Here is a 15,291-nt window from a genome sequence, read left to right on the forward strand (position 1 = left end):
CAGGAGGAAAGGCCAGTTCAGAATCTGAGCAGCTGCCACGCTTCGGGCCGGGGATTTTATCGGGTGGGGTCTAGCTGACTGCAGGGAAAAGGCAATAAAACGGTCTCATTTTCAGAATTAAGACGCCAACAGCACGTGTTCTGTGCACTATAAACCCGAGAACCGTGCAGCTCAGCCCCAACGCTGCCAACGGTGTTGCTCTCAGCCGGCACCTTGGAGGCTCGTGCGGGCCCAGAGCCAGCAGACCACCAGCTCGCCTACATCCCCCTCTGCACACTGACCACAGGGGCCACGACAGGCCCGAGCGGGGCCACTGAGAAAAGCAAGGCACCTCCCCGACTGGCCTTCCATAGGGGCGTCGCCACCCACGGCCGGCATGAGACAGTCTGTGGGCGCCATGGGGCCAACTGCCTATGAAGACAGACGTCGGTGGTGATGTGAAAAGATACAGGGCTGTTTCAGGGGTTCACCTGACACATGAGATAATCTTCCATGGGTGTAAATCAAAACTATACTCAAGTAGAGGGAAAGGAAGCTAAAAAAGCCATCAAAATCCACAGCAAATATTCCCTTATTTTATTGAGTAAACAAAGAGTTCTGAATTAGTACATATCTGCAAATTTATAAACGGCAATTTCAACGGGAAACAAATTTTCAAGAACCACAAACCAGGCAACGTCAATGTGTCTTCAAAGAATGAACGAGTTCAGATTTACAGAGAAATGCCATCCCCTTTTCTCCTCATTCCTGGGGACATAGATACGTTCACGCAAAAGACAGCATCCAGGGTCACGGTGGGCAGGGCGCCGTGTGGAGAGACAGTCCCACAGCGGCCCCCGCGCCCCGGCCAGCTGCGACAAGCTCTGTCACTTCAGGACAGGGGCTGGGGCACAATCCCACGAGTGACTCCGTGGCCTTGAGAACAGACACTGAAATGCCCAACTTTAAGTGCCTGAGAGAACGTGAACCTTTTCATCTACAAAGTAATTGTTCTAACAATGGATTTCTTTTTGGTGCTCCCTGAACCGGGAGGGAACAGCGTACCCTGAAGATGCACAACTGGCATCCCTCGTCACACACACGTAGGGTCGTGACCCGTGTGCGCCACAGGACCGGAAGCACAGCACACCTGGTGCTCAGCCACTCCTCCAGGGCAGCAGGTGCGAAGGTGCCTGCGGTGAAAACCACAACACACACGGCACCAGAGCAATTAAAGGACTGTGCAAAGTGACGATCTTGGGGATGATGAAAGTTCTCCATGTTAAACTGTTTTGTGTGGTCTTTATTGCCCATCCCTCCATCATTACTACCATTTTAAAAACGTGTGTTAACTGGAAAAAGGAATCCTACTCTAACCCTGCACTGAGAGAACTCCTGTGTGATATGAAAAGGCACACACAGGACGCGCCGTGACCTGCTTTAGTGCTGTCAACCTGACTAACACGAGGCTGTGCTGTTGTTAGACGCTGGAAACGGAAAGACGATCATAGACTTGATAGCTAGTAAACATAAACAGTCCACGTAAGCGGAGTGCATCACTCCAGGGGACTCGGCGGGGACGGTGGGCACTGCCTCTGGGCTGCGGTGACGGTGCCAGGCTCCCCCGCGGCCGTGCCGGCGTGAGAAGGGCTGCTCCCAAGCCTGCGGGTCCCACTCCCATCTGCACATTCATCCTGTAATCCGGGTCTACGGGGCCACCCTTCCAAGGTGGTGCCACCGCATAACATGTTTTTTTGAAGAAAAGGCAATCACAATGAACAGCCTTCAGCAAACCCAGGAAAGGCCCGCTGCTGGCCTCACTCAGAACCATTCTGGATATTTTAGTGTTTCCTATAAACCAGCTCTTACTAGACAGAACACGACAGTGCCACTGCCTGGGCTACAAGCAGAAAGACCGGACCTGTAGGATCCATCCTTCGGGCTCACTTTCCCGGTTGCTGAAGGGTCCCCTCTGGGAGGGGGCTCCTCCCACTTGAGTGAAGGGGAAGAAGGGCTGGGGGCAGAGTCCAAAGAAGCCACAACTGATATCAAAGAAATGGTTTCAACATAAAAGGAAAGCTGTAAAATTAAACATATTGTGAACACTCTGGAAAAGGAAAGTTGTTCAAAATTTCTCCAAATCTGACCAAAAAGCTAACCCTGAATCTGAAAATAACACCTTCACCAGCAGTGTCCACAGAGCGTCTGGGATGCTGGGCTCATTCTAGAGCCACGCCGCCCATGCGTGGAACAGGGGGTCAGGGGTCGGGGTCAGCAGTCAGTGCAGCTGCAGGTCCAGCCTCCAGGGCTGCAGGGCCTGAGGGGCAGACCGATGAGAGCCCAGGCCGCTCGGCTTCCCTGCAGGTCACCGGCACAGATGGGAAAGAGGAAGAGGAGACAGATGGAGACAGACGGGCTATCTTGGCTTTGAGCAGCACGCGGACCGGGCCTGGATCCCGATTTGAGCAAACCAGACGTCGGCCAGCACTTTGTCTACCTTGTGGGGTGACGTCTGCGTGGGGCCAGTGAGGAGGCGCCTTACGTTTCAGAGACACATGAGCACTGAGGAAGGTCATCCGCGCGTCAGGTCCACTTTATAGGAGGGGGGCAACACCCGGGGGGACATGGTGGGGGGGGGGAAACAGGACGGCCCCGCCCAACAGGCTTGGGCTTCACTCCTGATACGCCTCTTTCCGCTTCTGCATATCCTGAAAACTGTCTAAACAAAAGCTAGAAAATTATCTCCCGTAAATGAGGTTTCATTGAAGAAACAAGACAGAACCTTCAACAGGAAGGCCCAGTAAAAGACGTCTGAGAACAGAACTTATTCAGATTCTTTGACATGTGACGACGACCACCGCCCTCCCCCCACCGCCCCGCATCCTGCAGCCCCGGCTGCTGCGCTGGCTCAGACCTTCTGCCCAGACACCAGGACGGGCTGCTTTAAAGACAAAAGGACACTCTGTTAGTTCGGAGCGTCGGCGGGCACAGTCAGGAGACTAACAACCAACCAAGGACAGAGGCAGCCGTCGTGTCAACTAAGATTCAGGAAAAGCGCTGGACGGACCGCCTCCGTATCGGCTCCTCGCCATACACGCCCACGGTGCGTCTTTTCAGTGACACAAAATGTCCCAGACGTGCCATCCTCACCAGTGACGTCGGTCACGGTCATACGGTCTCTCCACAGACGCCGGCCAGTCAGCAGCAATGCAGACGGACCCGTGGCCTGGGAGGAGCGGAGGCGGCGGGTGTGAACGTCCCAGGACCGGAGCCACGAGGGACCTGGCGTGGCGGTAAGGCAGCTGCGAGGATGGAAAGTACCGGCCCGTTAGGCTGAAGCCCCTGCTGGTACCCGACCGACACCATCGACACCATCGACGGACGGCGACCGAGCCTGCAGGGGAGCCCCGGCGTCTCCACGCGGCCGCCGGGAACGGGGTCCACACACACGGCGAGGACGGGGCTTTCAGGAAGAAAACTAACCTTTAAACACGGCGCTGCTCCGCCAGGTGAGACCGGGAAGGAAGCACAAGACCCAGCCAGGGACTCGGTGACAAATTCAGCCCTCGAGGGGCCCGGCCGTGCAGCCTGTGCTGAGCGCTGGCCCCACGTCCGCGGGGTGTGGAGCGCGGTGCCCCCAGGGGCACAGCCACCTTGGCCTGTCTGCACACAGGACCTTGCCCATGGCCTCTGGATGGATGCGTGCGGATGGGGTCTATCAGAATCAGCCAGCAGCTGTGTCGGGTGCACACCTGACCGGAGGAGACACCACTGCTACAAGAGGCCAAGCCCCGGGTGCCCACTCCCCACAGGGAACAAGCCCCCGTCGGCCCCAAGGAAACGGCTGGCCGCCTCGAGCTAACGCCATGCCTCTCGGGCCAGTTGGTGTGTCTGGTTCTGCCTTCCCTGCAACCGAGTACGTGGCGTCCCCCAAGGAAGGTGGAAAGGACACAGTCCCACTTACACCGCAGGTTATTAAACCAACGCCTCTCCAAGCACAGTCCTTGGATCCAAAGTCACGGACGCAACCAAGCCTCGGGCACTGAGCCGCCCTGGGCAGTCCCAGAACACAGCACAAGGAGGCCGCAGCCCCCGCTGCCCTCCCCAGGATTTGGGTCCTGTGGGGCCTACTCAAGATTTCGCGTAGTCAAATCAGACAAAACCTCCATCATAATTAATCATGGGCCGCACACCTCACCTTAAAAAGCAGCAACAGGCATAAGGCATATATTCCATTAAAGGTCAACATGAATCAGAACCGTGTAACATTCAAAACACATAGCACCACTTTAGCTGAATCAAAGCAAATGCCAGAATAAAGCTGCAAAGGCTAAATGACCAGCCCCAAATGATGAGCTAGAGATACTCATCCATTCTAAACCTGCTGCACAGCTTTTAACACCACTCCAAGCGCAAGTTTTAATTTTTTGGCATTCCAAACGGAACAATCAATCAGAGAATTAGGGGGAAAAAAGAATATCTAGCCATGACCACAAATCACCTTCTGTGTTGAAAGCCGACCATCTGAGCCCTCATCCCCCAAGCAGGTGAGGGTCACCCGGGAGGGAACCCGGGAACCGTCAGGACAGGTTTTCATCGACCTGCTCTCCAGGAGTCAAATTCTTTATGTTACTCTGCAGATCGAAAAGGACTCTCTCTCCCCTTGTCTGAGCAAAGGGGTTACCGAAGAAGAGGCTCACGTCTAGGGGGGCCTCGGCCTCGGAGCCCCACGAGTCTGTGTCGGAGCCGCTCGGGTCCTCAGCCGTCGTGGGCGGGTAGCTGAGCTGCTCTAACTGGTCGACGAGGTCCGAGAAATGGAAGGCCGAGCTGGCCTCGGAGCGGACCGAGCAGGCGGGGAAGTTGGCCATGGAGCTGGCCTCGGACCGGGTGGCAGAGCCGGGCGTGTGCGCAGACAGGCTGCCGGGCAGCGGCGCGTCGCTGAGGGAGCTGGTCTCGGACCGGTGGATCCGGAGCGAGCTGGTGTCGGACGGGCTGAGCAGGCGCTGAACCAGGCTGGCCTGCGCCTTCACCTCCAGCAGCTCCGAGGTGTCGGCGGGGTGCGCGTCGCCAAGGCTGCCCTCCTCCTCAAACTCAAAGCCGCGCTCCCCGCTCCCACGGGCCAGCTCCGGGGAGGACCCCTCCGGGCTGGACGGGGCAGACCCCAGGCGGCCACCCAGCAGGGCCTGCGGGCGCAGACTGCCGAGGGGGAAAGGAAAGGCCTCAGAGCCTCCGGCAAAGAAGGAGATGTCTGCCAGGTCGCCATCTCTGAACTCCTCGAACGCCTGCAGCTGGGCTCTTGTCAATGTGAAAACAGGGCCCCCCCGGCGGCTCTGCTGGCCACACGGGGTCCCCCCCCTGGAAGGGGAGGGGCCCACGGTCAAGGCACCCTCACCATGGCCACTGCGACCCGCCCGCTCCCTGCCGGCACCCCCTGCCTCTGGGCCTAGGGCGGCGCGACTCAGCCCCTCATTGCTGCTGGGGCCACGGCTCCTCACGCCCCGACCCAACCCGGCACCTTGGCAAGGCTGGAATGCCGGCGGCCCGGGGGGCTGGGCCGCGGCCACGCCGCTCCTCTCCGCAGCTGGCCACCTGGCGCTGGGAGCCGGGGGCCCCGTCGGGGAGCCACTGCAGTCCTTGGAATCGAGCGGGCCCACGGGGGCTGGAGCGGAGGCGGGGCCCGCGCAGACGGAGGCACTTGCTGAAGACGGGGACGCGGCAGCCCTTGTGCCCTCGGTGAACAAGATGCTCTGGGGAGCAAACCAGGAGGAGAGAAAAAGGAACACGTGAAATGAGCAACTGCTGCCGGGAAGTCGCAAAGCTAACTGGGCCCAGGTGAGTACATCCGCACCCACACATTTCTGCCGCAGCTTCTACAAAGGAGGGCAGCAGGGCAGACCTTTCCTTTTAGAACTGAAGATCTGTAAATGCAGATTAATCTTTTTTTTTTTGGGGGGGGGGAAGGATTTATTTATTTATTTTTGGCTGTGCTGGGTCCTCGTTTCGTGCGAGGGCTTTCTCTAGTTGCGGCAAGTGGGGGCCACTCTTCATCGCGGTGCGCGGGCCCCTCACTGTCGCGTCCTCCCCCGTTACGGGGCACAGGCTCCAGATGCGCAGGCTCAGCAGTTGTGGCTCACGGGCCCAGTTGCTCCGCGGCATGTGGGATCCTCCCAGACCAGGGCCCAAACCCGTGTCCCCCGCACTGGCAGGCAGACTCCCAACCAATGCGCCACCAGGGAAGCCCCAGATTAATCTCTTTTCGTGTGTCTACCACATGGCTTTTTCCTAATCATCCACCATATTCCATATTCTCCGTGACTTTTAAGAGACAGCATCAGAGAACTGAAAGCTTAAATGTAACTTTTAGACTACTCACAAATTTGAACTTTGTTAAAGAAACAAAAATAAGTTCTTTTAATTTCAGTTGATTTAACAAGGAATTCCAAAATAGAAAACGTACCTAGAAGAGTTAAAGAAAGTTTTTATTTAAAAGACCCAATTAAAAAAAAATTTAGGACACACGAGCTTTAATATATGAGGTACAAGTGAAGCTTCTGGAAATACTGTAACAGTATAAATGACAAAACTGTCAACAAAAATTAACTTTGTGCAGCAATAAAAAGGTATAAATATGAAACTATACAGCCGCACACAGAAAGTTGTGAAATAACAGTACATGAAAAGAGCAAGATTCTATGTAAAAATATGCTTGCATGTGGCAGTCAACACGCAAATGTGAACACAGGGAGAGATGGCAGAGAAGCAGACCTGAAACACAGAGTCACCGACGTCCCGGCCTCGCAACACACAACTGTCACGTCTGGGACACCGTGGCCAAATGTCTACTGTGTTTGTGTGCGCCTGTGTGTACCTGTTTTAATATAGCTGTGATCGTGTCAAACACACAGGCATACGCATTTGTCTCCTGCTTTTCACCCTGAAGATAATAGTAAAAGATCCACTCAGTGAACACGGCTTCACTAAGCAAACCACCTCCTAAGCTGGCATTTAACCTCACTTTGCACTTTTATAGAAGTAGTACTTCTCAGTTGTTTTCCTGACAACAAAAAGCACTGTGTCCACTGCACAAAGAGAAGAAAAAATACATAGAGAGAAGCACAAAGAGAAGATAAAAACTGCCTGGATCCAATCGCTGAGAGATCATGTTTGACGCTGTGCATACACTTGTCTTTTTAAATCACAATGAGGACATGCCCCCCGCTGCTTTGCCCCCTGCTACTTTCATGCACGGATATTTTCTGGGCGCGTCCTGCTCACGCACTATTCCCCCGAAACGAGATTTTTAAAGGCTCTTGAGTAGCGGCTCACGTGGACACGCCCAGAACTGCCAGTGACTCACCCGGCACAGACGGTGGTCGCTAGGATTTCTCGAATGACAAACAACACTGTCACACATCTCAATGCACAGAGCTTTCTCTTCACTCAGGACTCCTTTCTGCAAACAGGGTCCCAGGATTGGAAATTCCGCACAAATGACAAAGCTAATTTTAGGACTCTTGTTACAACATTGCCAGATTATTTCCCAAAAGAGGACAGGTGATTATATTGTGTACGTTTTACGCAGAAGGACTGACCTGCCTCGGCAAGTTGGCATTTAGGGCGCGGAGAGACATCCGGGTCTTGCTGTGCTTTCTGCAAACAGAGAACAGGCTGTGAGCCCCCAGCCCTCCTCGCCTGACCCCTGTTTCTAAAGCAGCACACGCTGTGCCGCGAGAAGGACTCACATAAAAATGTGGCCAAGACTCTGTTAACATGCCATGAGGCACCTAACTAGAAATGGCAGGATAACAGAAAACAAGCATCCAAACAAAAAATACACGTCCAGAAGAGGAGAAATTATCCCCTTCACACTGAAGGAAAAGTCCCACATGCAAAGAAACAACATGAATTTTCAGATTCAAAGTTTACCATGCTATGTAAAAACACTACATCTAAGCTAAGCGAAACAGACTAGAACCAAAAAGCATGATCTGTATCTGTACACAATAACTGTAAATAACTGTAAAATACAAACCTATTACCATTAAATTAAATAAAAGAAACAGAACTCAAGTGCCAGAATACACGTTTACATATTTGAAGTGATTTTTATTCAAATAAAGGTTAAAGTATTTAAAACGTTAATTTTAAAAGCCCATACTTTTCATCATGAAGATGAGAGATTACCTTTCATACGGAATCCTCTTTATCCCACCATCTTTGACATAATCCACTAGTTGCTTCTGAGTTCTTCCACTGTGAAAAAAAATCAGATTTTAAAGAAAAGAATAAACAGGAATTCACAGCATTAATTCTTCACAAAAGGGAAAGTAAGACTTGCCCACCCTCTCTCATAAGTTTACATATACATTTAAAAGTTATGCTTTGCAACAAGCATAGCCAGTTTTCTAAACAGTTTTTATGAAGCCTATTTTTCCCACTATTTTATTTGCGATGCTTTCTCCAGTTTTACAATAGCTGCAGTCTGTGTGTAGTTCTCTGGAATGTTCACACCACCTCCTTCCTGGCTGAGGCTGGTCGGGTTCTCAGCCCCACAGACAAGGCCGAGGCCCACCTGGCGCTGCTGCCCCACCTGTATCTGAAGGAGGAGCCCCTGCTGAAGAGGGCGCCTCTAGCTCTGGGCTTCGGCTGATCGGAAAGTCTGAAGAAGGTGTGATACTCCACGCACGTCTTCCAGAAGTTCTTACACGCGTCCCTACTCCCCAGCACGAATTCCAGGGTGTCCTGGTAAGGCCCCTGGGAACAAAAGACAAAGGTTCGAGTTACTACATCAAGAATGAAATTTAGGAAGGCAAAAGGCTACTCCAAAGTTAAAGATTAGGACGTTGTCTTCCTCAAAGCTGTATACAAAGACTTCTGGTTCCGTTTACATTTAAGAGAAGAAAAACACAAGGTATATATGTTCATTGTAGGAACATCGGGAAAATGTGGTCATCTACAGTTACACAACTGCTAACATTCTGAAGTTTACCTTTGTAACCTTTTCCCACCTAGGAAACTAAGGCATCTTTCCAGGCCGGCTGACGCATTTATCTATTATCACCCAATCATTCTCCTGGGGGTTTTCTGGGATGTTTCAGATGCCCAGGACACACAAGGTTTTCAGGCTCACAAACATCACCATGAAGAAACTACTGCATTGTCTCTCATGGTTATTCCTTAGGATAAATTCCTAGAAATGGTATATTGAGCTCAGAAACAATGCACATTTTTGAACCTTATGATATATTATTACCAAATTACTTTCCAGAAAGAGTATAATACTTTGACTCCTATGTTTAATCTTAAAAATCTAAGTGCTTAGGGATATAAAACGTAACCTTGCCAGGTGCAGAGATAGACACAGTTCGGAACTTTGAAATATCATGCTATTCCAAAGAAGAGTAGCTTTGGAATATAAAGCAGTAATTCTCTTCTTTCCCTGTCCTTTCAGAATAACTGCCAGAAACTTTTTTTTTTTACTTACAGAGAAAAAAAAAAGCAGCCTTTTACTTGCATTTTGTACTGTTTTTGGCATTCCTTATACTTCTCTCTCATCCACAGAAGAAATATTTGAGTAAAAAACAATTAAGCTATCTGTTCATACTTTCTACCAAACACACTTACATGCCGCACGTGACCCTGGGGTTTGACAAAAGCTAATCAAGTGCCTTTGAAAAGCTTAGGTGAAGCCTCTCCTCCAGATTGGCCCAGAGCTCTGATCTCCTAGAGTGTGTCTAAGCTGACAGCCTCCTAAGCTTCAATCCCACAGCGGCTCAGCTAATCTACTTTTTATTTCCTAACTTCCTTTGTACAGTAGACATGTAACAATGTGAACATCTTTGAATAGTCTGACGTACTGGATTTTTCCAACTATCAGACTCTACAGACATTTACTTTTTCCCCTTTTTACTAATTTCAGTAAATTTATATTTAATTATTACCTTACTGACTCACAATCTCAAAAGAAAGGAACATTTATTTTCTGAAAATCAAGCCTACTTCAATTAGAGCTATTAAAGGGTCAATTTCTGAATCAAAGACACATGAGAATATTGGAAACGCCCCTCTCTTCATTCTGGACAGAAGCTCCGACACTGATTTGCTGTGGCGCTTCTTCAGATCACAGCTAAACACTCTGTATTTCAGCTTTATTTACCCAAAGAAGGACTGGCTGTAATAAACCAACAGTTCTCAGCAGCCCTGGGAGCTTGTCGCATGTGCACTCTCTCAGGCCAACCCCACAGCCGAGCCTCGGGGATGCTGATATGTCCTCTAGGTGAGAAGTGCTGCGCAGGTCACCCCGAAGCCCGTCCCCAGTCCCGAATCCTGTCCTTAAATTCTTATGTGAGTTATGCTGAAACGATACATAAAGTAATTAAAGGGGCTTCCCTGGTGGTGCAGTGGTTAAGAATCCTCCTGCCGGTGCAGGGGACACGGGTTTGAGCCCTGGTCTGGGAAGATCCCACATGCTGCAGAGCAACGAAGCCCGTGCGCCACAACTACTGAGCCCGTATGCCACAACTACTGCAGCCCACGTGCCCTAGAGCCCGTGCTCCGCAACGAGACGGCACCGCAATGAGAAGCCCGCGCACCACAACGAAGAGTAGCCCCCGCTCGCCGCAACTAGAGAAAGCCCACGAGCAGCAACAAAGACCCGACACAGCCAAAAAGAAATAAATACATTTTAAAAAGAAGTAATTAAAAACTCAGTATTCTAGCAGAGTAAATTCTCTTATAATTTAAAAAGTTCTCGAAATAATACTTACATGGACCTCTGGGTGGAGTTTGATAAGAAACCTTTTCCTCTTGAAGCTGAGCTTTCGGAGCCTGGACCAGTTGAAAGTGTTGATCTTGGTGCTGCTCTGAAATTCAGGAGACAGACGTTCGTTGAGGAACACATTTGTAACCTAGACGCACGCACATGATTTCTCATGAAACAGAGAAGGTTTAAGTCACATCCTTGCTAGAAAGCACAGCAAGCCCCTGATATTTTATGTTCGGAATGACTCTGAATTAAAATGTCAATACTGAACACACTAATCTCTCTGTTTTAGGAAGAAAACTTTATTTCTTTGATAAAGCTTTATTACAACCTCTTTTTTTCAGTGTTAACAGTGAACATTTTTGAAGCCCCCCTACTGCGAGGAGGGCGGCTGGGAGGGGCCTGGTGGTGGCCGGGCGGGGCTGGAGCTGAGCTGGGTTTCTCACTGAAGGGAAGAGGGAAGGATGCAGGGCTCCCAGGGGTGCCGGATGGGACCCGGACCCAAGGCTGAACTCCCGACTCTCCAGAGTGGGCACACTGGGCAAGGACCTCAGCTTCTAAACAATCTTGTCCTCCAAGGAGACCAGGGCCCTTTGCTCTTCCAGGGTGGGGCAGGCAAAGAACAAAGGAACCTGGACCATCTTATTGTGTAAGAAAGTAAACAAGTGCTCAAAAAACCACAGGGAAAGGTCAAAAGGACACAGGAGGGACTTCCTTCCCTGGTGGTCCAGTGGTTAGGACTGCACCTTCCAATGCAGGGGGCGCGGGTTCGATCTCTGGTTGGGGAGCTAAGATCCCACGTGCCTCGCAGCCAAAAGACCAAAGCATAAAACAGAAGCAATATTGTAACAAATTCAATAAAGACTTTAAAAATGGTCTACATCAAAAAAAATCTAAAAAAAACCACAAAGGGCACAGGAGGCACCTGAAGGGACTCCCTGACGTGGGCCAACTTCAAGATCGAAACAAATAACAACAACAGATCAAGTATCAGATTATAACCCGCATTATAACTTGAGTGACAGTACGATTTTAATACAAACCCATGAGTCCACAGTGACGTAAAGACAATAAACAAATGAGGAGAAAACCCTCCTAGGATCATGAAGAATGGAATTTAAAAAGCTGCCTTTTGGCAACCATCAGGGAAATTTACAGTCTTCAAGTATCTCTCCACAAAATGCTTACTAATTACAAAGGATAAAAAGTCACTTTGCAGCAAAGAAGCCTGTCAAACGCCTTCCAACCAAGTGATGGATGCTGCCACCACCGGCAATGGGACAGACAGGCACCGTGGGCCACCGCACGGGCTGGACCAGGCACTCTCTCGCTGCTGTGACTCACCCGCCCAAGAAGCTTAACTAGGGCCTGATCGTCAGCAGGTGCTGGGGGGCCCATGTTACAAAATGACTGGCCTCGAACCTTCCGAGGCATCAAGGTCGGGAGAATCAAGGAGAGAAGGAAGAGAGTTGCAGACCGAAGAGGTCAGAGCGGGATCCTGACTGAGCAGAGCGCGTGACCTCAGACCGGATCTTCTGAAACCACCGAGACCGGGGCACCTGGTGGAAGCTGGATGCGGTCTCTGGGGAAGGAGCGCTTTCTACTGCTCTCGTATCCCTTCTATAACCGTAAAACGTTTCCAGAATTAAAATGTTAAATGTACTGAAACACTTTTCTGGCATTTTCTTGTCTATTCTTGACTATCATGACCATTTACTCTTTTCTACAAATTCAAGATGGGGGGAGGCAAGGTGAAGAATGTTTTCCCTTCAGAGATACTAAAACAAACAAACAAACAAACAAACAAAAAAACCACAACAACTTAAGCAATTAAAGAGGAAGGAGGCACTGAAACATGCACGGCACGGACAAACTCTGAAACAGGGGAAAGCTGTCAGGCACAAAGGCCGTTGACAGGAATGTCCAGAAAGGAAATCCGCAGAGACAGAAAGCAGATGAGTGGTTGTCAGGGGCGGGCAGTGACTGCTACGGTGTATGGGGTGAGGCTGGGATTTAAACGTTCTGGAGTTAGTGGTGACGGTGACACAATTCTGTGAATATACTAAAAACAACTGAATTATACTTTTAAATGGTGAACTTTACGTTATGTGTGAATTATATCCAGTTTTAAAAATTCCTGAGTTAAGAAATGTCCTTGAGGCCAAGATACAAATGACAGGGTCTAGATGAGACCCAAGTACTCCAGCTCCCAACACTGTCCAGACACGAAGTCGCTTCAACTACTACTCAAAGTAAAATATTCGCGGGTTTTCAAATGTGTTCTCAAAAAAGCAAACAAAACAACCAAACCATAAAACATCAACAAAGAAAGGAAAAGAAAATGCTCACCGCCAGCTCTCACCCCTAGATGGTAGGTGCCTAGGGCAAAGGCTTAAGAAAGCAGGTGGCAGCAGGAGGGGCAGGGAAGGACCTGTCCTCCCCAGAAAGACACAGAGAAGAGCGAGAGACACTGTTCCCAGCTGCAAGCTTGCCTTCCCATTTTCCCTTTGGGTCAAAATAAAATATCACCATATCCCAGGGCTTTAACCGAGTCATAAATCAAAAGTGGAAACAAAGAATCCACGGATGACTGCCCTCACTCTGCCCTGGGCAACCCTGACACTCACCCAGCAGTGCAACGCTCAGAGCCACTGCTTTCGTTTTGGATTTTATCAAAAAAATCCATGGCTCAGCTGTAAATGCCAAATAAGACCTGAAACAGCACCCAGAGGCTCAGGGCTCTCCAGGCCGGCCCAGACAGAACTGCCTTCCGGATCTGTACCCGCATGTCCACACAGCTCTTTCAAGGCTGCTACTGCACCCTGCTCCAAGATCTCGTCTCCTGGACTTCCACACCCACCACGACCTCACGTCCACCCCTCCTCACACTCCCTCCATTTTTGGTAAATTTAAAATTCGGTATTTATATTACTGATCACGTAAGTATTACTTGCAAGTTGAGCCAACCTGAATTATAACTATACTTTTCTCCTTTGCTTTTTAAAATTAATTAATTAATTAATTTTGGCTGCTTTGGGCCTTTGTTGCTGCGCGCGGGCTGTCTCTAGTTGCGGCGAGCGGGGCTACTCTTCATTGCGGTGCGCGGGCTTCTCATTGTCGTGGCTTCTCTTGTTGCGGAGCATGGGCTCTAGGTGCATGGGCTTCAGCAGTTGTGGCACGTGGGCTCAGTAGTTGTGGCTCGCGGGCTCTAGAGTGCAAGCTCAGTAGTTGCGGTGCACGGGCTTAGCTGCTCCGTGGCATGTGGGATCTTCCGGGACCAGGGCTCAAACCCGTGTCCCCTGCATTGGCAGGCGGATTCTTAACCACTGTGCCACCAGGGAATTCCGCTCCTTTGCTTTTAATTTTCCTTGAGTCACTAACTGCCTCTTCTCATTTGCTTAATTTCTATGTACCCATCACTAATTCAGCCCAAAACTTCCCCGCAGACCTTTAAAACTCTTCGATATGGTCTAACCCATGAAGCCACCGGTCAGTTCTTCCCCCTGCCCCCTCACCGGCCACACCTCCCGGCTTGCGGGATCTCAGTTCCCCAACCAGGGATTGGACCCGGGCCCTGGCAGCAAAAGCACCGAGTCCTGACCACTGGACGCCAGGGAGCTCCCCCGATCAGCCCTTTCTTGGAGGCCACCTCTGTCCCTTATGTTGACGAACGTCCTCCCCATCCGAGCACAGCCCGCCCCTCTGCCTTCTCCAATCCGAGTCACCCTGTTTCCTCAACTCCCATCCGAGTTTCTCTCTCCTCCAGTGTTGGCCTTCAAAAGGCTGTGCAGGAACTGCATGTCTGAAAACGCTTTCAATTTCTCTCTGTACATGAGTCACGGTGCCCAGGGCACAGAATGCCGGGCTGGAAACGGTCCTCTTTCACGTGCAGAGCCTCCGTCTCCAGCTTCCAGCGCTGCTGCTACCAAAGAATGTTTCACGTATCAGGACACAGAGAACACCTGCAACCTTTGGACAGTTGTCCAATTATCCCATAATACGGATGCACCACCATTTATTTAACCAGCCTCCTAATAATTAATTACCAATATTTTACTATTACAAACAAGGCCAGAATAAAAAATCACAAGAGAAAAAGTTCACACTCGTGCTAAAGCTGTGTTCCGGTTCCTCATGAACGTGATACAGGGTAGAGCGATTTTTCTGTTTTGCGAATCTGGTAGAGGAAAAACAGTACCCTCTCTGAGGAACCATCTCTTCCACCCCCGGCACAGTTTCTGTTTCTTCTGAGTCTCTTCTTCCCACAAATTTGGTACCTGTCCCTCAAATACCATCTTGCTTTGAAGAAAGGCTTTCCTCAAATTTCTGGCGACCCTTGGTCATCGTCTGTGTTTAACAGCAAGGCTCTGGGTGTGCCTGAGTTAGTGACCATCCTGGTAAACACTGGCCAGGGGATGCTAGTCTAAGGGACATCTGACAAGGGACAGAACATCTGTGTCCTAAAGCGCCTCTCCATGGACCGCTTATTAGTTGAAAGAGGAAAACCAGTAACTATACAGTAGAAGAACCAGAAAACACAGGGATCAAGG

General features: G+C 50.4%; 1 protein-coding gene across 6 annotated transcripts in view; it reads right to left on the reverse strand.

Annotated features, from left to right (window-relative positions):
• Positions 1-15,291, reverse strand: part of FARP2 (FERM, ARH/RhoGEF and pleckstrin domain protein 2) — an 89,224-nt gene that overhangs the window by 22,348 nt on the left and 51,585 nt on the right. For all 6 annotated transcript variants that reach the window (XM_082396032.1, XM_082396033.1, XM_082396034.1 and 3 more), the window contains 5 exons: positions 10,746-10,841; positions 8,570-8,733; positions 8,164-8,232; positions 7,572-7,629; positions 5,495-5,726 (listed from right to left, as the gene is read on the reverse strand). In XM_082396032.1, the coding sequence (XP_082252158.1) occupies positions 5,495-5,726; positions 7,572-7,629; positions 8,164-8,232; positions 8,570-8,733; positions 10,746-10,841 (619 nt within the window). The remainder of the gene's footprint in view (positions 1-5,494; positions 5,727-7,571; positions 7,630-8,163; positions 8,233-8,569; positions 8,734-10,745; positions 10,842-15,291) is intronic.

Source organism: Balaenoptera borealis (assembly GCF_965194805.1).
Source record: "Balaenoptera borealis genome assembly, chromosome: 6".
Classification (NCBI taxonomy): Eukaryota; Metazoa; Chordata; class Mammalia; order Artiodactyla; family Balaenopteridae; genus Balaenoptera; species Balaenoptera borealis.